The 25,374-nt window shown below is 31.0% G+C and overlaps 1 protein-coding gene across 1 annotated transcript in view; it reads right to left on the bottom strand.

Annotated features, from left to right (window-relative positions):
- Positions 1-4,313: 4,313 nt before the first annotated feature.
- LOC143074129 (uncharacterized) overlaps positions 4,314-25,374 on the bottom strand; it is a 39,357-nt gene continuing 18,296 nt past the window's right edge. Inside the window, exons 9-16 of the mRNA XM_076249675.1 lie at positions 16,653-16,761; positions 14,804-14,833; positions 12,315-12,485; positions 11,113-11,261; positions 9,458-9,550; positions 6,725-6,788; positions 5,395-5,549; positions 4,314-4,996 (exon numbers count right to left, since the gene is read on the bottom strand). Coding sequence (XP_076105790.1) covers positions 4,490-4,996; positions 5,395-5,549; positions 6,725-6,788; positions 9,458-9,550; positions 11,113-11,261; positions 12,315-12,485; positions 14,804-14,833; positions 16,653-16,761 — 1,278 coding nt within the window. The 3' untranslated portion in view covers positions 4,314-4,489. The remainder of the gene's footprint in view (positions 4,997-5,394; positions 5,550-6,724; positions 6,789-9,457; positions 9,551-11,112; positions 11,262-12,314; positions 12,486-14,803; positions 14,834-16,652; positions 16,762-25,374) is intronic.

Genomic DNA, 25,374 nt, shown 5'->3' with positions numbered 1-25,374 from the left:
GTTTAACCCCGCCACATTATTTACGTATGTGCCTGTCCCAAGTCAGGAGCCTGTAATTCAGTGGTTGTCGTTTGTTTATGTGTTACATATTTGTTTTTCGTTCATTTTTTTTTTGTTTTTTCTTTACATTAATAAGGCCGTTAGTTTTCTCGTTCGAATTGTTTTACATTGTTTTATCGGGGCCTTTTATAGCTGATTATGCGGTATGGGCTTTGCTCATTTTTGAAGGCCGTACGGTGACCTATAGTTGTTAATGTCTGTGCCCTTTTGGTCTTTTGAACTAATTTCAGAGAAAATATCGAGATGTAGAATCACCCAGAAGTTCTTTAGAGGTTTGTAGAATCCTCATATGATTATTATACCACTACGCGAGTAAACAGTTTCACAGTATATTTGAAGACCCTTTTTTACTGCTGAAAGAATTTAATGGACAATTCTTTCATCGAATATGAAAATGAGCCGGCAATATACGGTTGGTTGTATGGAATTTTATAAAGCTTAGATACCCAATACACACAAGGTAAGTTCATTTTAATATTCCTAATTCTTTTTCAAGACGATTTGCATACAAAGACAGGTCACGAAAAGTAAAAATGTTTAATGTACATGTTGCCGATTATACCCTCCAAATATGGTTTAAAAGGCTTGTTTTCTTCTTTTGTCAGTTGGTAAATTGTGTGACTTCGTTTAATTACAAGCGTTTTCAAACAAATTGTCTATCTGAAACGCATATATATTATTTTGGACATAAACCATGACAAACTTGATCAAAACCATGACGAATTTCCTAACACTTATCCAAACCTTTTTAATAGCTTAACCAAACCATCGCGATTTGATAGTTTGCTTATTCAGCGTTAATATCGTAAAAAACAACAATTCAAATGTAGGTAGTTTGACTTACAACAAAACAGATTCAAACGTCTTATTTACTTTTTATTTGCTTGTTTGAATAGAACTGAGGCAATTTGTCGGGAAAGTAACTTAACTTAACCATGTTCATATATACAACGACTGTTGATATAACGAGGTTACTACCTGTGTAGTTGACTTCGTTGATAACTGATATACTAACACCTACAAATGGTTAGGTTTAATAGTTATGACTACTGTATATAGTCTGGTACGATGTATTAAAAAGTATTTTCTGTTGGTATTTTCTATCATTGGGGATGCTGTTATTGTTTAATTGTTGTTAACACATGTGATTTCAGACTTATGAATCCGAGATTAATTGTTTGTCACCAACCCTGCACACCAATGTCGATGTTCTTATTCATTTACTTTGCGAATCTTAAGCTGACAGTACCATTACAACTTATCATACAAGTATCATCCGTAGGAAATAATTGTATGAATGGGTGTGATCTTATACCGGCAAAATCCTTGCACGTTACATTGCTTTTATTTGTTACTTTGTAACAGTCACATCGCTTGTCCGATCAATTCAGCATTTTATAGTATATAATGGGCACATTATATGATTAGTGAAATGTCCACAAACGAAAAGTTAGTTGTGAAAAATGTATAAAAGGGTACAAAACAAGGTTTTCTAAGAACTGAGAAAAAGGAACCAGTTACTGCTGAGCTCCTATCATTTTGTTTTATCTTGCTAATATGAATTCATTTGATATGATATTTAAAATGTTTTGATTTCTTAGCGAAGTGACAAGCCAAGAAAAAGATGCTTAATTTTTGACTTTAATAGATTGGCATAACTGCAGGCTAAAATCATTTTTTGCAAAACTAATACACTAATCCTGCATTTTGTCACGGTGGCAGCCGTTTCCTTCTGTTAAGTTTTTAAAAAAACTGAAAGAAAAAGACACTTTGAGTTTTACATTCAAGATTCAACTTCAAAAACGTTTTTATTTTTCTTTATTTTTATATTCCTCAAATTTCTTGATTTTGGCATTTTATGAAGAAACCTATTTCATATTGTAAAACTACAATTTCTTCTTTTCTGTATTATTTTTGTTCCTTTTCACTCGGAGTAGAGAATATGCACTATGTTTTGTTTTCAAGGAAATATTACATGTATAAATTTACTTTTTCGTGATAAAAAGTAATAAGACTTCATTTGGTAAAGTTTTGATACTACTCCGGCTCTGCTTTTCTACTAAATTAAAGTTTTTCGTCGTATTTTTAACATTATAATTAAGTGAATTTTCGGATTAATGTGCCTTACCGATAAGAAGCATATTTATTTATTGTTTATTAATCACTTCAGAACTGCATCATACCATTGTCCATGTTTGTGCCAATCAAATATGTTAGTAAAGATATTTTTGTATGACAGTTTACCCAAATTACATTATATCATGTTTTTTCCTAAAGTTAAAAATTTATTTTTTAACAGTAAATGTCAAAATTGGGGGATAAGTGTTATTCCCAAAATAATTCAGCGTATTATAGTAGTTCACTAATACTGACATCTTCGCGAGGTAACAGAAGCCGTGCTTCAAACAACTCGAATTTGTAAATGATGTATCCTAGTTTGTTCTGTGCAGATCGATTCCCACGCCTTGTGACTGGACTGCTAGTATTTTCTGCAAGCACAAATTGTAGAAACGCGACATCTACGTTTTACTGAAAATGACAAAAGGCTTCAAAAATCAATACAAATACCTAAAAGACATTACGAAACCAAAATATTCCTTTTGGGCAACAACTTAAAACGAACGTCCTTTAATGCAGGGTTTGTTCGGTAACTTTTACAAAGTAGGCTGTTCGTGTCAAAATCCCTGTCATGCATACAATCTCAATGATCACAATAGAAAAATGATACGCTTTACCTTCAAAACTTAATTCGAACGATTTTTATCAGTGGAATATTTGTCGCTGGCATCCGGAATATAATTAAACAGAAACAAAATAAACTGCGATTCGTTTTAAGAAAAAGGGAGAAGGTTTGATTCCATTAAAACGTTTAATCCCGCTGCAAATGTTTGCACCTGTCCTAAGTCAGGAATCTGATGTACAGTAGTTGTCGTTTGTTTATGTAATTTAAACGTATTTATCGTTTCTCGTTTTTTTATATAGATTAGAAGTTGGTTTCCCCGTTTGAATGGTAATTTTGGGGCCCTTTATAGCTTGTCGTTCGGTGTGAGCCGAGGCTCCGTGTTGAAGGCCGTACATTAACTTATAATGGTTTACTTTTTTTAAATTGTTATTTGGATGGAGAGTTGTCTCATTGGCACTCACACCACATTTTCCTATATCTATGTGATGTAAAATTTCAATTGAAAGCTATTTCCAGTTACCTCTTTGCCTTTTTCTTGTTGTTAATTTAGCAATCAAACTCAGCACCAGGCACGGTCGTGTGCGTGTTCATTCTTAAACTGTTGTTTGGTTTTAATAGCATTTACGAGACTGGTTACGTGTGTCAGTCTATGGGTTTTTGTAATTGAAGACGAAATAGATTAACAGTATACCTTTTAATTTATTATAGATAGGTAAGATGGGCAAAAAGAATTTGGTTTTGGAAACCTTGGCAAAAGGAGTACACTTTTCGTTTAAAGGCGTTTAAAAAAATATTTATATAAGCATTTTCATCTCGATAGTGTGTACGTGTGTGATATCGTATCTCTTCGTTGTATCGCAGTGATGTTTTGAGTTCATTTACAATTTATACTGCACGGTTCAAGTTCTGGTAAGTACCTGAAGCTCTCAAAACCGATAAGAATCAGACAACAAACAAAACGTTCATTAATTATTGTATCTAATTTTGATTTAAACTTAATAAATTTATGTGAATGTTTTTTTTGTACTTGCACAAGGTAAACATGTGTGCCATATGTAAACGGAATTTGGAAGAATACTTTAATTTCGTTTGTTCATTAGTGACATACGCATTGATGAAAAATTTTGTCCAAAAATTTAATTTGAAAATTTTTTAATTAGTTGCAGAACAACATGTAATTTGCATGTGTTTCACATGTGCATAATGGCGTCCTAAAAAAAATAGGGGGTTGTGTCCATAACGATAGTGACTACAAACGTTAACTAAAGAAAAACGTTGAGTCCATCAATGAGAATATCGTATGCACCCAACAGTTAAATTTATAACCATTTTTCAACCCATGGTAAGAGTTAAAACAATATTTCTACTTGTAAAGATTATCTTCCTTGCGTGTTATTTCTTCTATAGTTGACCAAATATAGCCAATCCTTAACAATTTTCTTTTACATGAGCAGCACAGTTTTAGCCTTTAGGATTTTTGATGAAGTTTATATAATGTATATGAAGGGTTATTTTTATGTGTTCTCCATAAGCAGGTCTAAAAATTATAAACAACACTGAACACTTGTAGTATATCAAGAGATTATTGTGTTCATTATTTTTCTATAGATACATTCTTTGCTATTCTATTATAACACGTCTATGATATTGTCATCATATATAAATCGTTTGTTGAAACTTTTCATTTCAGATATCAGAAAGCGTCTGATATAAAACATGCGAATATCTATGAAGTCAATTTGTTTATCAATCGCTGCTGTCACTATCTCCGTATCTTCTTCTAAAAAACAAATTCTTGTTAAAGTCGCTGTAAGCCCTTCTAGTCAGTAACGGTAGTCCACTGATAGACTGCGACTTTATGCCACTTCCAGATTTCGACTTCTTACTACTTCGATAATTTGACCTTTTACTACTTCGATAATTTGACTTCTTGCCACTTGCAGACTTTGACTTCTTGCCCCTTGTAGACTTTGACTTCTTTCCACGTCTAGACTTTGACTTCTTGCTACTTCTAGACTTTGACTTCTTGCTACTTCTTGACTTTGATTTCCTGTTTATCCTAGATCTTGATTTCTTTCCACTTTTAGACTTTGAAATCTTAACTCTTAATGGCTTCGGCGTCTTAATTGTATTGGTTTGTATGAAATTGGATGTAACAACCCGATGATTCAAAGGTTGAGGAAACCTATAGTTGTTTATGAGATCTCCTGTTCCAATAAAATGTGCTCTCCCTAGTTGTCGGAACTGGTTCAGCTGCAAAAGTATATTTGCTTTAAGATTGAAAACAGTAATGATTGTGTTCTTTATAAAAATATTACATAATATTATAAGGAATAATTTGGTATGAGATCTCCTGTTCCAATAAAATGTGCTCTCCCTAGTTGTCGGAACTGGTTCAGCGGCAAAAGTATATTTGCTTTAAGATTGAAAACAGTAATGATTGTGTTCATTATCAAAATATTACATAATATTATAAGGAATAATTTGGTGAAATAAATTATAAAACAAATTCTTAAAAATATCTACAACAAACACTAAAATCAGAAAAGGAGGTCCATGGCAGAAAGGATTTTTTATTTGTGTTGCATTTCTGTTCTATTGATAAATATTCCTTGACTTCTTTATCTGTATGTCTAATAATAAAAACAAACCTGAAACTCGGAAATATATATCTGTTCTTTAAATATTGTCCAGATAACACTTTCAAAGCATGGGGGTGTTGTTAGACTTCCGTAGTACCTGTAGAAGTAGTCCGTGGATGGAAACAGTGAAGTCAAGCTAAATGAGTTAAGTTGGGCATGCCCACCTGTTTAAAGAAATTAGAAATAATAAAAGACTAACATGATCACTTGTTAGAAAAGAAAAATAATCAAGCACTCTAAGATAATTATTAGACAGACGTTTAGGTAAGTACTAATTGTACGATTTGAGGTAAGTTTTACGCTTCGATTTCATTTTGAATATTTCCTGCAAACGTTTTTCGGAATGACAAGCTTTGCTTTATTCTTTATATAAATGAAGGCAACATTCGTATACAGCTGTTAAATAGTCATCAATGGAATAAGAAAATATTAAAACCGGGTAAAAAAAACAACATCAATTTTACGAGGGAAACAACAAAACAACAAAACAACAGAACACTGTTTTACAGCGAAAAACAGTAAACCACAATAAACATAGAAACGGACTTATTGATAACAATTGTCTTATTCATTACTTGATACCAACAATTTGTAAGAAAATAAGGGGGAGGTTGAACCTGGTTTTATGGATAGTCAACCCCTCCCCCGCTTATATGACAATATTAAACATATCGGTTGATGAAAACATCATGAGACAGGAATTATACACAAATAAACTCAATAATACTCAAAACAGACAGAAGCATTTAATAAACATTTCAAACATTTTGAAGCTTTTTGCCTATCAAAAACTATGGAAAAATAAAAATAAAAACAATTCGTTATAAAATTATGAAATTTAGGTAGAAGTTAGCGGGCAAATCATAACTGTAATGGTTTTACATTAATAAAACTAAAGGATTGCAGTTATCCTGAAAAAGGTCTTTATCAGAAGAAGCGAACTTCCTTAAGTTTTAACATCATTAAGTTTCTTATCGTAATTTCCAACACTTTCTACCTAGGAATATTGTGTTAGAATCTATACAATGTTTGGTATGTAGTGTTTTGTTAAAGTTTGAGAAAGTCTCAAAGTTGCACGAAGCAAACACAAACTCTTTCCACAGTGTCAGAGTATCTAAATCTCATAGAAGATACATCTTGACAATTATTACTTTTGGATATTTTAGGTCATAAATGGTAAAATCAACTTAGTACTTTTTCGGCTTTCTAACTATTTTGATATGAGAGTTTTTGATGACTCTTATGCAGACCAAACGCGCGTCTGGCGTAATAAATCATTAGTCTGGTACCTTTGATAACTATTTACACTTTGTTACAAATACTGATTTTAATTCATTACCTATATGCTCTATACTATATAAATGATTGATGATCTCGTCAAACTTGTGATTATGCGGTCCAATCTGGAAATAAAAAGTTCAACATTTAAAAAAAAAGATACAAAACTTTAAAACATTACAAAACATTCGAATAAAAGAGAGAGTTCAGGCCTAAACGTTTAAAGTATACATGGTTATATATATTGAAGAAAAAACACACCTTGTAGCTCGCGGTGATATAAATATGGTAAACTTTTTTCTGTTTATCTCCCATTTTCCAAACATTTACACAAATCAAATTTGAGCTTGATATAATTTTTCCATTCCAATAGAGACAGTTTATCCGACTGAGACAAAAACCATTTACCGTTCCAGTGAGAACACATACCGTTTATGTTACAGTATCATTACTCTTATAAATTGAACGTTTAGTGTTATGTTCCTGTTTTCTCGTTGTTCTCCTATTATATTTGATTTGTTTCTCTTAGTTTTAGTTTGTAACCCAAATTTGTGTTTTTTCTTACTCGATTTGTGAATTTGGAACAGCGGTATACTATTGTTGCCTTTATTTAATAATTCTTAAAGACAGAAACTGGTTGAAAAAAGAAAGAAAAAAACAAAAGAACATTAAAACAAAAAAAACCGTACACTATTGTATTTTTTCAACAAATTTGAAAAACGTGTTTGTCATTTGAAAACACGCCCACAAAAGATTGATAATCTTTGCCGAATGAGTGTAAAGTTTTCAGTAGTCAAGACGTTTGTGTTTCCATTATTTCATTATGGAATATTTTTACACAACATTTTTCTCTCATTTTCTTAATACATTTGCAAAATGACAACAATCGGCCGCTTAGCTCCCCTGAGTGTCTAAATTGCTTTATTTGAACCAAATAAAGCATTTATGGAATGATGAACACCAAATGTATTGCACGATGCAACTCTGTCAATACTGACAATGCAAGTCCTCTTTACGGCTGTAACTATGCCACTTTAATTATGATATTCCGTTAAGGGAGTTAGCTTCTCAGTTTCAAAGTAATTAACTTTTAAAAGCACTAGCATATATTGATAGGGTTTTGATAAAGGAATCAAAAGAGAAAAACAATATATAGGTGACCGTGCTTGTTTTCGAGATATTACCTATTGAAATTTTGGTGGGAAAATATTCTCTCTTGACTTTTCATTGCTTTAACATTGACAAGTTTAAGTCCTCAAAAACTATTAAAAAATATTTAAATTTTATGAGACTTTAACAGACAGCTTATCATTATACATATAAAAGAATTATAAAAAGAAAATGGGGGTCACTGGGCAAAATTTGTTTAGGCATTCAAATTGATAAAACTAGAGGATTCCGAAAATCTTACCAAAATTCCAAAACATGACAAGCGAGCTTCCTTAAAAGATTAGATCATAGATTAGAAAGTTCACATGATGTTCTATGTTCTTCGATGGTACAAAATACTGCTTCGCGGCATACATGGCATATTAACATCATGTATGTGTCTCAAACTTTAAAGACTGTTTGTGAAACAGCGGTATTGACAAGGTGCAACCTATACGTTATTGTGTTTGTGTAAAATATATGTTGGCTTTATAACATTCTTTTAAAAAAACATTAGCAAGGAAGGAAAATTGTGTTTGCACTTCAGTGCTGCTGTTGTGTTTTTTTTTCCCTCTTAAAGCTGATGCGTTTTCCTTTGGATTTTAATTTGCAACGCGGATTTTGTTTTTAATCAATTCATGACTTTTGAACATCGATATACAACTAAAGGCAAAATTAGCATAACACTGTTCGAAATTCACAAATCTATTAAATATAAAACAAATCCGGTTTACAAACTAAAACTTAGGTAGCACTTTACAGTTAGAAAATAAAATTAAAAATGAACCACAAAATGTTTTATCATCTTCTATTCCTGGCTTTCTAATACATTAAACTTATGTTTGTGTTGTACATGTGCATATGTATGTAATCGGTATCTTCCATAAATTTGAATTTCAAAAGTGTAAAGGGTGAAATATAATTCCTTTTATGTGTATCAATGGCAACATTCTGCATTTTTTTTAACATAGAATATTGCAAAAAGGGGGGTGAAAATATCACAATATCCTCCAAATTTGGATCAAACTAGAATGTCAATGCCTTTGAGTGATATCTTTTAAAACTGTTGACATTAATCTTCCTAATGATTAAAAAAATAATGGGTGCCTTTCGCCGTGTTTTTTCGTAAAATTTAATCACAAAGTTGGTGCGACAAAAAATCTTACAATAATTGCCGGACACATGTTTGGTATGGATATACAAATACGAACTGTCATACAGAAAACAGCCTATATTACATACATTATAAAATCTTGATGTTCATAGAAACCCAATATGAAGGCTATTTTATTCCTCAGCTATCAAACAATGAATTGTATTGCACACTAGCTCTCATATTTGAAAAATCCACAGGGGCCAAAATGCGAAACTACACACCTTACTGTGGAGTGCTACCTTAGAGAAACACATCAAAATAGGAAGAGAAACACGACACAACAGAGACACAACACTAAAATGTAACCCACACAGAAACGAAATATGACATAACAATGGCCATTTTCCTAACTTGGTACGGGACATTTTAAGAAAACAATATTGGTTTGACCTTGTTATGTGGCTAGCAAAACTTCCCATTTTTATGGCAATGTTAAATATAACATTAAAATGACAATATTACATGGACCTTTTCATAAGTAATACTTACATCAACAAGGAAGCTCAAAACAGCTAGACCATTTGTACAATTCATAGCATCATTGACAGAGGGGAATATGTCAGTATGCATCACTACTTGCATCTAAAAAAATCGTTTAAGATATTTTAAGTATTTTTGACATCTTAATTGAATAGTTTCATTTCGATACTGTTAAAAATTGTTCAAATATGCCTAATGCATATGCATATTACGTATAAATAAAGATTTTGTCTGAGTTCACATTGTTATTGTCTTAATTTTGAGAATTATGAACAATATTAGAAAATGTAAAATAATCAGAAAGTCACTTTTCAAATGGCAATATCAAAAGCTCAAACACATTAAACGAGTATAAAACAACTGTTCATTACTGAATATGTACAGGCATACCGTATGTATACTTAAATTGTGTATAGATCCTGGTTTTATAGCTAGCTAAACCGCTCACTTTTATTATATTTTATTTTTACTAGCTATAATAATGATAACTGGTTAATGACATACATTATAGAGTCAAACAAAAAAAATTGTGGAACGGTAATACTGGTTTATTTATATTTCTATAACTAAATCTGTTGGATGTCGGATGTATACTGATTAATAATATAGTATTATATGCATGACTATTCTATTAGTTGTAATTGGCTTCAAACTAGCTGTCTGTAAAAAATCAAGTCACAAAAATACCGGAATCCGAAGAAAATTCAAAACGGAAAGCTCAAAAACCACAAACGTATGGACTTGTTTCAGGCATTTTCTTATGTCTTTTTGTTGTTGTGATGTACAAGTAACTGTCCCCGTCCAAGTCCAATATGTGTTTTTGTTAGATGTATTTCTATTTGTATCCAGATGATGAGTTAATCTTTTTTTAACTACTTTGCATTGTTTGTTCTTATTATGTACTGTTACTCCACTGCCGTAGGTTAGGTGGATGTTGTTGCCTTCAAACTTGTTCAATCCCGCCAATCAGTCTTTATGTGGCTGCCCCAAGGCAGAAGCCTGTAATTCAGCAGTTGCCGTTTATAGTGTGTCACATACTTGTTTGTCGTTCATTGATTTGTACATTGTTTCCCGTTTAATCTCTCGTTAGTATCTAATGTCATTTATTGTTTCCGGAGCTTGTCTTGCTGACTATGCGGTATAGACTTTGCTCATTGTTCAAGACTGTACCGTGACCTGCAGTTGTTCACTTTGGTTTCAATTGGTCTCTAGTGGTGTGTTCTCTCAATTGAATCAGACCTCATCTTCTTTTTTTATATTATCCCAATAGGGCACATTGTTTTGCTGCTTTTAAAGAACAGCATACTCTAAATATTATAACATGTTTTTCGGAGTTGTGATGGTTGGCAAGAACATAATAAACTCAAATCAACGTTGTGGAAGACCATTACCTGTATCTTGTATATAATAATGGTGTTATATTTTTAATTTTTCTCTCTGCATTAGTGTTTTATATTATTTTTATAAAATTAAAGCAAAGACTACACTTATTGAAAATGCATTCAGAATACACTTGTAAAAGTATAGTTAATTTACAATTTTCTAATTCTTAATACCTTTCGCAGGTCAAGTCATGATATTTATGACTAGATCTTATTAAAAATAAAACAAAATTTGAATCGAAAAGTAGCAAAATACCAAGTGATCGTAGGTATTGAACTTACCTCCATAGAGAAATGTTTTTCATTGATTTCATGTTCTGATCCTCGGGTATTCTTTGATCCCCAGTGGAGGTTGAGCTGTTCCACCACATATGTTCCTGGTAATCCACCACCAGATACCTCTAATCCTTGACCCTTTAATCCAACTTGCACTGAATTAATTTCAGATAATGAATACGCATAATTGGCATGAAAACGTATAAAACAAGTATGTCTGTTTATTCCATGTTCAAGATAACTTATTACGTAATGAGACTATAAATAATAAAACATAACAGATAATAATTAATAATGTACTCTAACACACCTATACATTATCCAAGATGTCACATACACTTTATAAGGTATCAAATAAATTATTCGAGGTATTGTATGGATACAATATAGTTATACGGAAGTGCAGCATAATTGTCAATGTTAAACTATACACTAAAGTCCAGACGACGGAAATTTATGTGACTATACATGACCGAATTGTCTTCAACAATGAGGAAATGCATAAGTTTATCCATTTATTAAAGAGCACAACATGCAAAAGATGAACAAAAGGTTGGACACAATCGACCTGATTGCAAAATTATAAACGAAACACAGTAATGACTTCAAACCACTGCACTACAGGCTCTTGACTTGGAATTTGGTTTTTGTTTTTTTTTCGTGAAACAATATATTTGGCTTTTTTAATTTTTTTTTTATTCGAGCGTCACTGATGAGTCTTTTGAAGATGAAACGTGCGTCAGGCATGAAAATAAAATTTCTTTGATTAGTTTATTCATTTATCTTTATTTTCTGATATATCATTTACTAATAAAGATCTTTTAAGAAATACAATACATGTACATATCTCTTAAAGAATAAATGATTAGATCTCATATCATTTATAAGATATCTGCTTTTCGTTCTGAAGCTCATCTCCAGTTTTGGTTGGATTCGTGTTGCTCACTTTTTCTTTTGTATGTTACATTTTGTATATTATTTTTTTTTCTTTTTTGTTAGTCTTTTTCTTTTTTTAGCCATGACGCTGTCAGTATATTATCATTGTTAACAAGATAGTTAAGATATAAATAGCATTTGAATTGCACAGAATAATGTAAAAATATAACATTAAGTATTGAAATTTTTTCAAAATAGTCGATACTGCGTGTTAATGCCCCTCTCCCTCCCAATGCTGAGTGAAATAATCAGAAAATATTTTTTTTACATACCTGTTTGGCCGTCCTTCTGTATTCCAAGCTCGACATTCTTAGCCGTAGAGAGCTTACTTAAATCAAAATGTTCTAGTGTTATATCAGTCTGGACCTTTGATGTCTTAATATCAATCGGAGACTGTTGCATTCCACCACATGTTGGAAATAAGTATTTCCAATGTTTAGGATCTAATTTGAATCAAAACAAAAATAGAAAATATAGTTATTATTTGTTTAAACAGCTAGATTTTGTATAGCAAATAAATGGTAATATTATTGTTTTATATACTGGTTTTATTATACTTAGTATAATATCAAATACAACATGTATTTATAAATTTATTGAAAACGACTTGACGCTTCGACAGTAAACACATACCATCTCGTTGTGTTTACCTTGTATGCCAGTATTAGACAAACCATAAGAGTGCAATCAAGCTCTGCCTATCTATATCATCATGTTTGAATATTTTTACCATTCGTATATCAAGAACAGATTTAACACGTTGAAATTAAATTGTACAAATTAAAACAAAGTTTAAAATTCAAATTTATTCAGTATAACATATAAATTGAATGAATAATAGTGCAACAAACTTTTGTATGTGACAAGTATAAATCATGTCTAATTAAACCAATTAAATTACAATATTGATTCATTGATTTCTGTTTTATTATATTTCAGTTTATTACAAGGTCATTTCTAGGCCAACTTCATGTTATGTTATCAAATTTAAAAAACATAAAAAGCAAAAAAAAAAAAAAAAAAAAAAAAACACCATGTATTAAAAAAAATATTAGAAATTGTGACAGCATATCTTATTACTAAAATTTAAATAGTGTGCATTCATAGTGTAACTATGCTTAAAGCGCATTCAACGTATTTTGACACTATAAACAGTGCCTTGATTCAGTCTTTTACCATGCCAAATGAATATTAAACCTAATATATTGTATTGTATAGACAACAAGACGGGTAAGGATTAGAGATTACAGGAAGTATATTTTAGCAACGGTCAGTAAGCAAACAACCTTCAACAATAAGCAAAACCAAAACTGCAAAAGAAAAGGTCTGGTATTTTGTGACAAAGGATTTTTCGTAAATTTACATTTTTTGTGAGGACATTAGTTTAATCAAGTGTTGATCTATGTTTATGAACAATTTTGAAAAATTCGTTTTAAATATGTATTTTCACACGCTTCTTATTGTTTACTTTGAACCGGGAGTCTTCATAACCTTCATTTTGTTGCGTGTAGATGACAATAAAATAAAAGAAAAAAGTCAATCTAAATCATAGAACGGTTTTGTTAACTATACATTGTGGACGTCAACCGATTTTACCCCCACAAAATGCGCAATGCAAGTCTTTGTCTGTTCTGTGATGCTCGTAGCAAAAGTGAAATAATAATAATAAAAAAATAATGCAACCCTTATACCGAATAAAACCGAAATCCGGACACGAAGTCAAAGCTTTCCAGGAGGTATATACATTCTTTAATTATGTTATAAATGTAATACATGTGACAAATGATATAATCAATTACCCATTTAATACATAAAATATCATTTAATTAAATCAACTTCCATCTTATTATATCAGAAATGAATTTTTGTCATACCAAAATAGAAAAAAATAAGTGATTAATTAAAAATGCTATGTGAGGTCTCACAGTGATACCGAAAGTTGCTGTCATTCGTTTTATATATATATTAAATAATTTAAATCAACATAGGTCAAAGATTTACAAAATAGTGCATGAACTTATCATATTGTTTTTGTAAATGCAATTATAACCATATAGGTCAAGGCAAATGTCTGAAATGAAAAGCATTTTAAAATTTACTATTATGATAAGAATATACATTACATCTATTTTCACAGCCACATATTGGAGAGTATTACCGCCGTTTGAAATTGAAAATCTACCGTTTTCCCTAAATTCAAATCAGGTAGACGAAAATGAGGGGGTAAATATAGGTTTGGGATAATACTAATTTCATGTAATTGATAGTCACTTACAATATACATGTCTTCGTTACTGCCCTACAAGCTAATGTCTTAAATTGCAGTTAATGAGTACCATGCACAAATGTATTAGGAGCCTCTGGCCTTGTTAGTCTTGTATTATTTTAATTTTAGTTTCTTGTGTACAATTTGGAAATTAGTATGGCGTTCATTATCACTGAATTCGTATATTTTTGTTTAGGGGCCAGCTGGGGGTCGCCTCCGGGTGCGGTAATTTCTCGCTTCATTGAAGACCTGTTGGTGACCTTCTGCTGTTGCTTTTTTTATGGTCGGGTTGTTGCCTCTTTGACACCTTCCCCATTTCCATTCTCAATTTTATTAATATTTTATTTATAATGTTTTCCATTGGACGTTTAAGAGTCATGCATCCACCTCCGTGATCATGATGTAATTGTTTTTCTTCTTTCCTTAACGTATTAGCGTGATAATGTGCGTCATAATTCTGTCCGAAACCGACAAGAAATTTGACAGAGCACTTACCTACGCCATGATGATATCCCCATTCGGGAACTGAAAAGAAATAAAAAGAGATCAGAAAGAAATAAGTTTTTTTTCGTTTTTTTTAGAACAATTTATTTATTCCAATAATTATCTTGACCATGTCTAATAGCAACCACAGGACCTCTAAGCTTACAGCTCTATGTATATATTTCATTGTCCTTTTTAAAATTGTCTATCGTCCGTAAATTAACCTCCGATGTTGTTTCTGAGATGATTAGCATAATTTATATGTATTTTAAACAAACAAATGAATAATGGATAAGTTCATTGCTAACTTGATTACACATATTGCTCTTGAGAAAGAAAAAAAAAAGAAACTATGGCAGCTTAACTATACTGTAGCAGACGGTATGGACTTTATTGTTCAATTACTTTTATTTTGCATATTACCAATATGAATATAAAAAAGAAAATATGGTGTGATTGCCAATGAGACAACTGTCCAAAAGAGACCAAAATGACACAGACATTAACAACTATAGGTAACCGTACGGCCTTCATCAATGAGCAAAGCCCATACCGCACAGTCAGCTATACAAGGCCCCGATACTACAATATAAAACAATTCAAACGAGAAAACTAACGGCCGTATTTATATAAAAAATGAACTAGAAACAAATATGTAACAGGTAAACAAACGACAACCACTGAATTACAGGCTCTAGAAGTTTGGTGCCAATCATCAAAAACGCAAACGGCACCACAGTAAACACATATCAATGAAATAAGTACCTGACAGATCTGGAAAATGAACCACACGGTATATCTTACCGATACAAGTCAATAAAACATCTGTTTAATTCAGAGCCTATTGAACATAATTTTGGCATTGGTAAGGGAATACTTCATGTATTATTATTTTTTCTTCAATGATATAATGGGAGTGTATTTAATTTGATGAAATGGGAGTGTATTTTTTCAAACTAGCAATTTCAGAGGTTTAGATAATAGGAAATGTGCACATATTGACAAGGTGTTGATGTGACGAGAATTCGAGATTAACAAAACACCTGTAAGGAAAACAAGTACTCATTGACAATTATATTATATCTTAGTTGTATGTACACATATACACAAACGGGAATATATATAATTGACTGAAAATGTGTAATACAGAAGAAAAAAAATCAATATTAATATAAACATAATGTTGTTTGGTATCATTGAGAATGAGACTATCCACCAAACCAAATGAAACGAATAGAAGCAATCATATGCAACCGTACGGCGTTCAACCTTGGTATTTATTATATTAAGGAGCTCTTATAGCATATAAAAAAGCTGTTATAAATTATCAGTTGTAAACGGTATATATGCATATAAATATGCACGGATCCTTAAAATTCTGAATTAGGTATTCGTTACCAGTATTAAAAGTACATGACAAAATGTTTTTAAGACGTATCAGATGCACAAAATATTATTTTGATATAACAAATGAATATGGAAGCATGCTTTTCTAAAACTTCTGTTGTAACAAAAATGCACCGTACAATTTTGTTTTATTTAACGATGAGTTCTAGTATGTAAAAAATATGTGAAAAAAAAGAGCGGTGAATATACAAAATGAACATTTAAACTCATAGAAGAACACTGACATCGCTATGGGATATTTTTTTTAAAAGCTCACCCAAACGCAAACATTTGTATACAAAACACAGCATAAAAAATTGAAGGCTAAGCAAATAAAAAATGCGGGAAAGAATTTTAAAGGAACCGAACGGAATGAAAATGGACAGACAAATATAATTTCTTTCATTTTGTTTGTCAGAAATAATATATAAAGTCAATGTAATAAAAAAAGTAAAAAATTGTAGACTTAAATTACCTGCACCATTTGCAAAATAAGATCCAATCAGGAAAAAGACAGAAGTAACAGCTGCTGTAAATTTCATTTTTAAATGCAGGCAGAATCCTCTTAGGTTTTTGCTTATATACTTGTGACAGTCATGACATTGATAAGCAATGAATAAGTAATATACTGCCTGGGTGTCAAGTTTAAAGGTTAAGGACTTGCATCAAAAGTATTACATATTTGCATGAAAAATTCAAAAAATATTTTAATTATTCAGTTATGACTTATATGCACTTTTGAAGAGATATGAGTCAGTTAATTTAAATAGTGGTTTTTCTTTTCTTTTTTTTTCATTTTCGAAATTTGCAGACATGTAGCTGATTAGATAAATTTAATTTAATTACATTAATTCAATATTCAATAGGTTGTCAACCCTAGCTGTAGGAAAGAAAATGAATTATAACAGCTGTCTTCCTATGTTCTGTTATTGGGTCAGTCTTTTTGTGATTTGTTTTAGTGTTTGGCATGATGTTGATTGTTTTGTATTATATCTCCATTGGTAAATGGAATTGAGTCTTATACGTAATCGGAATAGTATGACCATGTATTTTCGTTACGTCAATTTTCATAATAATTTTCTGCTGTAAATTCAGTATTTTTTTTGCAATCAAATCAGTACTCTTTAGCATTTATTTTGAAGTTAAGTATATTCTTGACGTGTATATGTATAAGTCAAAAAAAAATACTTCACAGTCTACAATAAACAGAAGAATCATTTAATGAATGTAAACAAGATGTAGGCCCGGTAAGGGCCTATGTTGGCCCCAAATATTAGATTCGTCTGATGAAAGATTTTGGATATTTATTAAACACTTTACTGATTACTTCAGTCGATTCAATTAGTTTATGTGAAAAATTTGAACTAATTTAGTCATTAAAGACGGTCATATTAAAGATTAAATATGAAAAATCTATCAAACATGTCATATTATGTAATTTTTCAGATTGTTTTTGTCAAAAAAAGAAGTGGTCACATCCGTTTTCACTTTCAACCTATATATATGTTATGTATAATCATCAAATGCAACTTACATTTAAATATTAAGAATGAACACACATGTGGCCCCTTTCATTTCAGACGGAAACCGTATAACTTTTAACTCAAATGCTAAAATTGTGAGGATTTCAGTTATTTAGCATGACTTTATGATACTAATACCCGATATATGTGCATGCTATTGTCACAAAAAAGCCAAATTTATGTAACAGAAGTATTCTACTTTCTTATAAATAGCTAAAAGTTTACGTTTCAATATTTGGTAAAACTACTATATTTTGGGACCAAAAAGGGTTCTTACTGGACCTTCTTCCTTCTGAACAATACTAAGTTTATCACAGTGGATAAGTTTTATGTAACTGGTGCCCTCATTCTAATCACATCTTTTGAACCACTCAGTACTGACTATTTCCTTTGTAACATTGGATCTTTTTTTTTAAACTTTTCATTCATAATTGAGCCAGTCCATGCGAAAAGGTACAAAAAGTCCTTTTGGTAAACTTTACAGGACACGTTATCAAAGTTTGTTATAGTATTTTTGAAAAACGATTTTATCCGAGAAAAAAAATTACATTAATGTAAACATTCATAAGATTGTCAATTCTATCCCGAATTTGTCAACTAAAACCGAAAAAGACGTAGAAATATCTGAATTTTTGGTATTTGAGCAAGTGTAAAATCATTTGTTCCCCGGACTAATGCTATACCGACCAGAAACTACAAAAAATTATGACACTACAGAGACAAAAGTCGATAATTTCCGTCAGTTCTACAGGTTTAAAAAAAGAAAGACAACATTAAAACATGAGGGAAAATGCAAAAACTATGACATCTTGTGTTTTAGAAATTGAAATTTAAGTTAAGTTATTTAATATTATATAAATCAACCTTAGTTGCACGGGATTCGAACCGTTGCCCTGTTTGATTGCATTGATATCCGCATCGTAAGCGAGAGCCTTATCCCCACTGCTACCAGGTTTAACGTTATCAATTGGCAAATCAAGCCATTTAAACTGTACTTTGAAAATGATTGAAATATATGAAATAATTCACTAAAAATCTTGACAAAACTAGTGGGGGGGGGGGGGGGGGGGGGTCTCAACACTCGCAGGTGCGTAAAGCTCACAGCTTGATGATATGAGGGAAAGTAAATGTGTTTTATAAATCACAAGTCTACTACCAATAATTATGCACACTTTTTAAAATTTCGTAAATTTTTCGTTTTTGTACCTTTTCGCATGGACTGGCTCATATAGGTGATATCGGCGAAAGAACCAAGCAAAGCCTATGTATAGTAAAAGAGTGATTTCGCCCTAACTTTTTAAAAAATCAACATATTTTAGATGTGTTTTTTGCAAACTAGATGTTTTGAGAGATGCCGAATCCATTTGAAACTTCAAATCGTTGCTAAAATATTTGGAATATGGACTTTTTGCTGATTGGTGTACGGTTGCTAAGGGGAGAATTTTATTTGCTAGGGATAATTATATGTCAATATTTGCATTAAATTATAACGTTAGATATGAAGTATTATAAGTATTTCGATATTTCATTGCTTTTTGGCAATTTCGATTTTTTTGTTTTTTTGTGATTTTGAAAATGATATGAGCCAGTCCATGCGAAAAGGTACAAAAAGTCCTTTTGGTAAACTTTACAGGACACGTTATCAAAGTTTGTTATAGTATTTTTGAAAAACGATTTTATCCGAAAAAAAATTACATTAATGTAAACATTCATAAGATTGTCAATTCTATCCCGAATTTGTCAACTAAAACCGAAAAAGACGTAGAAATATCTGAATTTTTGGTATTTGAGCAAGTGTAAAATCATTTGTTCCCCGGACTAATGCTATACCGACCAGAAACTACAAAAAATTATGACACTACAGAGACAAAAGTCGATAATTTCCGTCAGTTCTACAGGTTTAAAGAAAGAAAGACAACATTAAAACATGAGGGAAAATGCAAAAACTATGACATCTTGTGTTTTAGAAATTGAAATTTAAGTTAAGTTATTTAATATTATATAAATCAACCTCAGTTGCACGGGATTCGAACCGTTGCCCTGTTTGATTGCATTGATATCCGCATCGTAAGCGAGAGCCTTATCCCCACTGCTACCAGGTTTAACGTTATCAATTGGCAAATCAAGCCATTTAAACTGTACTTTGAAAATGATTGAAATATATGAAATAATTCACTAAAAATCTTGACAAAACTAGGGGGGGGGGTCTCAACACTCGCAGGTGCGTAAAGCTCACAGCTTGATGATATGAGGGAAAGTAAATGTGTTTTATAAATCACAAGTCTACTACCAATAATTATGCACACTTTTTAGAATTTCGTAAATTTTTCGTTTTTGTACCTTTTCGCATGGACTGGCTCAATTACAATACATTAATAAACTGTCAATCAAAATATGTCAAATTTTAAAAATATATCACAATAACATTTATTGTTGACCTTTTCGTGTTTGAATAACACAGTGGTTGCATTATTTGGAAGGTTATATTATAATCTTTCAATGAAACGAAAACCGGCATTGCACACACATATTGAGCATTGTCAGAGATATTGAATAAAACGAATTTGAAATACCCTGGGAAAATAAATACCGTGTATCGGTTGTTCTTTTTTTTTCGCATGTGTTTAATTATCGTTTTGATTGCGGCCGAAACGTGAAAATTTAATCCTGCATAAATGTTCCTCAATTTACCAAGTTTTAAAAATGTTTAAAAAAAAAACAACATTTTAAATGTTAGGCATTGCATGTTGTCCGACTGATCACAGAATCAGAGCAAACTTAAAGACATATAAAAGGAGTTTCTTGAAATAATAATGTTATCGAAATAAATTGAATCAGTGCATACAGAGACAACACCCGACCAAAGAGCAGATGACAGCCGAAGACCACCAATAAGTCATCATTGCAGTGAGGAAATCCCTCTCACGGAGGTGTGTTTCAGTTGGCCCCTAAACAACAATGAATATTAGTTCAGTGATAATGGACGTCATACTAAACTCCGAAATATATAAAAGAAACAAAAATTAAAAATCATTCAGACAGTCTATTTGATGATGTGTGTGATGAGGATGATGGCCGTTAAAATTATAATTAATTTCTAATCAGCTATCAGTGTCTCCAAACGGATATACAAATGAACTGAGTGTATGATATGGGAAGAATAACTGGACACTTCATTGCTGAATTTATCCCGTCACAACTGTCTACAGATGGACCAGTCTGAAATATGAGAACTGGTTCATCCCGCCCAGTCAAGTGATATAAATCAAATTTATACATGTAACTGAATGTAAGCGAAAGTCTTAACACTACTCAGTTTATCGAAGCATATACGTTTTTTTTCAAGTGTGCCCTTGCTCTAGTCTTATTTTTTAAAATATTTGTTACCGACTATTTCCTTGTAAGATTGGATCTTTTATAAAGACTTTTTTATTTATAATTACAATATATTATACAACTGTCAATTAAAATATGTCAAATTTTTAAAATATAACACAATAACATTTTATTGTTGACCTTTTCGTGTTTTAATAACACAGTGGTTACCTTATTACATGTATTACTGATTCAGATACAAAGCAAAAGACGACATTGCACACCCATTACTATAAAATTATTCATTTGTTATGTTATTTTTAATTTTTAATAACATTGGACTTATTATCTTATCTCTATTTGTGTCTACTCTCTTATTAAATTCATTCACAAAAATTCTGTAGACATCTATATTTTTTGTTTTCTGTTCAGATACGTAGTATGTCTTATATATAGAAAAACTAAGTATTCAATTTGTAATTAAAAAATTGATGGAGAAATACTTGTTGTCTGTGATTTTGTACCCAAATATTAGGTGTTGTAGTTTTATCACAAAATCTACATTACATCTTACAAGGAGGTCATCTATTTGTTGCCAAAATCTTGTCAAATAAGAACACTTCAAAAAATAATGATTATAGTCTTCTTCTAGGTTACAAAAATTACACATATTATTGTTAGTTATTTTCCATTGTGATAGAAGCTTTTTTGTAGGTACAATAAATTGTAGCAGTTTCCATCTGAAAATTTTTAATTTATTTTCAGTTAAAAGTTTAAAAATAAAATTATATAATGACCTCATATTTGGAGCTTCTTGCATTGATAAAACTTTAAGCCACTTTTTTTTATCCCTATTGATGGTTCGTTTATATTGCTCACTAGTGAATCATATAGCATTTTATTTGAAAAAGATGTAGTCTCAAAATAACGATTTTTCCATGTGATCTTATTTCTCTGGACATTTACTGTACTTTTAACAGAATTTTCTTTTTTAACAATATGAATCCAATTATGTGGAATAGATTGTTTCAATTTATGAAATTCAGCAATCCAGTTTACCTTACTCTTTAATTTTTTTAAAATATTATTTTCTGATATTGACATAGTTTCGTCAAGAATGTCATTTAAGTATATTATATCACTCTTTATCCAGTTTTCAAAGATGATTGGTTCATTATGAAATGTAATGAATTTATTTCCCCATATTATTTGCTTTCTTATATCAAAATATGTGTCTGGTTGTTTTGTTTGCCCACCCCAAGTCAAAATCCAAGCCTTTTTTACTTCCCTATAAAATTCGGGAACATATTTGAAGTATTCTAAATGTTTTATATCATTTAAATTCATGATGAATATAAACAAAATATTATTTGACACTTTTGAATATTTAAAAGGTATAAGCTTCCAATTGGCAATTTTACCATTCACAAGTCTATATACCCATGATGCCTTTAGCGACAAAAAATAACTTTGAAATCAACCATTTGTAAGCCCCCTTTTTCATATGGACATATTATCAGATTTCTTTTTACTTTGTCAGGCTTCCCATCCCAAATATATTTAAAGCTTCGTGTTTCTAGTTCTTTAATATAACTTTCGGGAATTATGCAAACGCTTCCCAAGAATGTAAATAAAGGCAAGATAAGTGTTTTTATAATAAGTTTTTTCCCTAAAATTGAAAGATTTCTTTTTCCCCACGTCTTGAACATTTTAATCATTTTTTCTATTTTGCAATCCCAATTTATTTTTTTGCATTCCTCTTTATCATGGCCAAAAAACACCCCTAAAGCTTTGATTGGTTTATCTCCCCAATTAATGCCGGAAGTAAGAAATTCAATATTAGTACATTCATGAAGAATGGGTTATCTAAAAGATTTTCTTTTAAAATAAATCACGTTTTTTAAGGTAAAACTAAGCGATTGAAGAATATTAAACATGTTTAACTCTTTGAAAAAATTGAATTATATTACTTTAATTAAAATATCTTTTTCCATTATTATAAATTTTTTCTAATCATATATGTCACATTTTTTGACATCAAAGGCAATCAGTACCATGTTACGAAATATTAATAAGCAACAATCTGTCGATTGGTGTCATTACCTAATCAATTTATATATAAAATAAAAATAAAAATAAATTACATTAACACGGATATTATTAAACTGTATGATAAAATCCTTCAATTTTTCGCATGTATGTCAAAATAAACTCATCAAAGATACATGAATTTGATTTTGTATTTATGAAGGACGCGTGTTTCGTATACAAAAGACTGATTAGTGACTCGCGAATTCAAAATAGTTAAAAAGGCCAAATAAAGTACGATGTTGAAGAGCATAATGTACAAAATGCAATTATCTTGAAAGTTCTCTTAATTATGCGACTTCTTGTTTGTACTACTTGTATTTATTTGTACTAGTTATCGAAAACCTGTCAATCAATCAAGTTTGTTGTTGTCAACATCTTGAGCAATTCGATATAGTTGTTATATCGCGTTAATTTTCCCGGTCAACGAGAATATACACAGTGAAAAAAAAACAAAAAAAAACGACGTGACAAAACAATAAAACAGATATACACTAATTCCTCTGATCATTTGTCAGAATTTAGATTCAAATTAAATGTGATAAAAAGAGCTCACCCAAAAATGTATACTTGGGTATACAATCATTTAAACGAAGAATAAATATCGTTTGCTATGTCGCATCCAGCATAATATGAAATTGCGTGTGCACGAAGCATAAACATAAGGCCCCAGTTTGTTTTTATACTAGATAAACGATATGCAAGATACACTAGATACAAAAGATAGAATGTTAGATATCTCGTGGATTATATGTCTTACGATCACATCTGATATCGACAAAATTCACCTTGGGGACGATTCTCATAAACTGACCCTTTTGAAATATTAATTAAGTATGTATACCGTGGCCATGAATTACAATGAAAGAGTAACCACAATCAACAATTTCGGTATTTCTACAACGTCAGATATCTATTATATTGAATACATTATCAGCATCTACAAGAAAAGAAAGAAAAAAATACGCAATAGTTGGCACTTTCGGATCTGCCAACCCTTACAGGAAATCTTATATCACCCCCAGTTTAATGTGGTTGTCGTGTTCCTTGGTCTTCATTTTTTATGTCGTTTTGTGCATTTGTTTTTCAATTTGTCGACTTTGATTTTGTTTGCGTCGAATTGTCATTGTGCACAAGCCCGAATTAAAATTTGTAATATCCTATATATTGATATCTTTCATGATTTTTGAAAACGAAAATATTTATATAAGAAACCCGATACTTTTTGAAAAACACAAACAAATATCAGGACAAATATAACATTTGTAAAATTTACAAAATATTAAAAAGAATAATCGACATAGATGTCTCTGATTGACAAATTACACCAAAATGCGTGCGATTTTGCAGATAAATTTATTATGATTTTGCTCTTCCAAGTATCCTCTTGCAGCAGAGTTACTCGAGAAAGGCACAGGGAATCACTTTATTTAAGAACATTTTATCCCAGCTTAACAAGAGACTGAAATAACCTGTCCACTTGCACTGCAACGATCAAGAGTCCTGATTTATTTATTGAGACTCAGTTAATCGATTTTTACTTGCACAATTGTAATCTGTAAATCACCATGTTTTCATTATTCTTATAATTTCAGTGGAAATTAGCGTACCCAAATTTTGTAGTTTGACCAAAAGTGGCTGAATAAAAAAATTTGGCAATCACTAAACGGCAGAAGAAAATAAATTGTCACTCTCACATTGACAATTATGTCTTGCGATCACATCTGTTTTCGACAAAATTCACCTTGGGGACGACTCTCATAAACTGGCCCTTTTGAAACATTAATTCAGTATGTATACCGTGGCCATGAATTACAATGAAAGAGTAACCGCAATCAACAATTTTTGTATTTTGTGTTTTGAATACATTATCAGTATCTACAAAAAATAAAGAGAAAATAAAATGTTACGAAAATCATCCTCATTCTAAAATTCGAATACTAAGAGTATATCATATATACATGTATATATGATATTCTGGGGTTTGATTTTTACAAAAAAGTACTCTAGCAAAGTTTTTAGGAAAAACAAATGAAGTCGTTTCAACATAAGTTTCACAATCACTTTGAATTCTCTAAATTATTTGACCGATGAAAGAGGGTCGAAAGATACCAGAAGGACATTCAAACGCGTAGATAACAAATACACTGACTAACATGACTGAAAAAGAAAAAAGACAGACAAACAATAGAACACAAAACTCATTAGTTTACATTTTCTTTACAGTTTTTTCATCAGTATTTTTACGATGTGTATGCCATTCCTGATTAA

Source organism: Mytilus galloprovincialis, chromosome 5 (assembly GCF_965363235.1).
Source record: "Mytilus galloprovincialis chromosome 5, xbMytGall1.hap1.1, whole genome shotgun sequence".
Lineage (NCBI taxonomy): Eukaryota > Metazoa > Mollusca > Bivalvia > Mytilida > Mytilidae > Mytilus > Mytilus galloprovincialis.
This window is presented reverse-complemented; position numbering and strand designations above follow the sequence as displayed.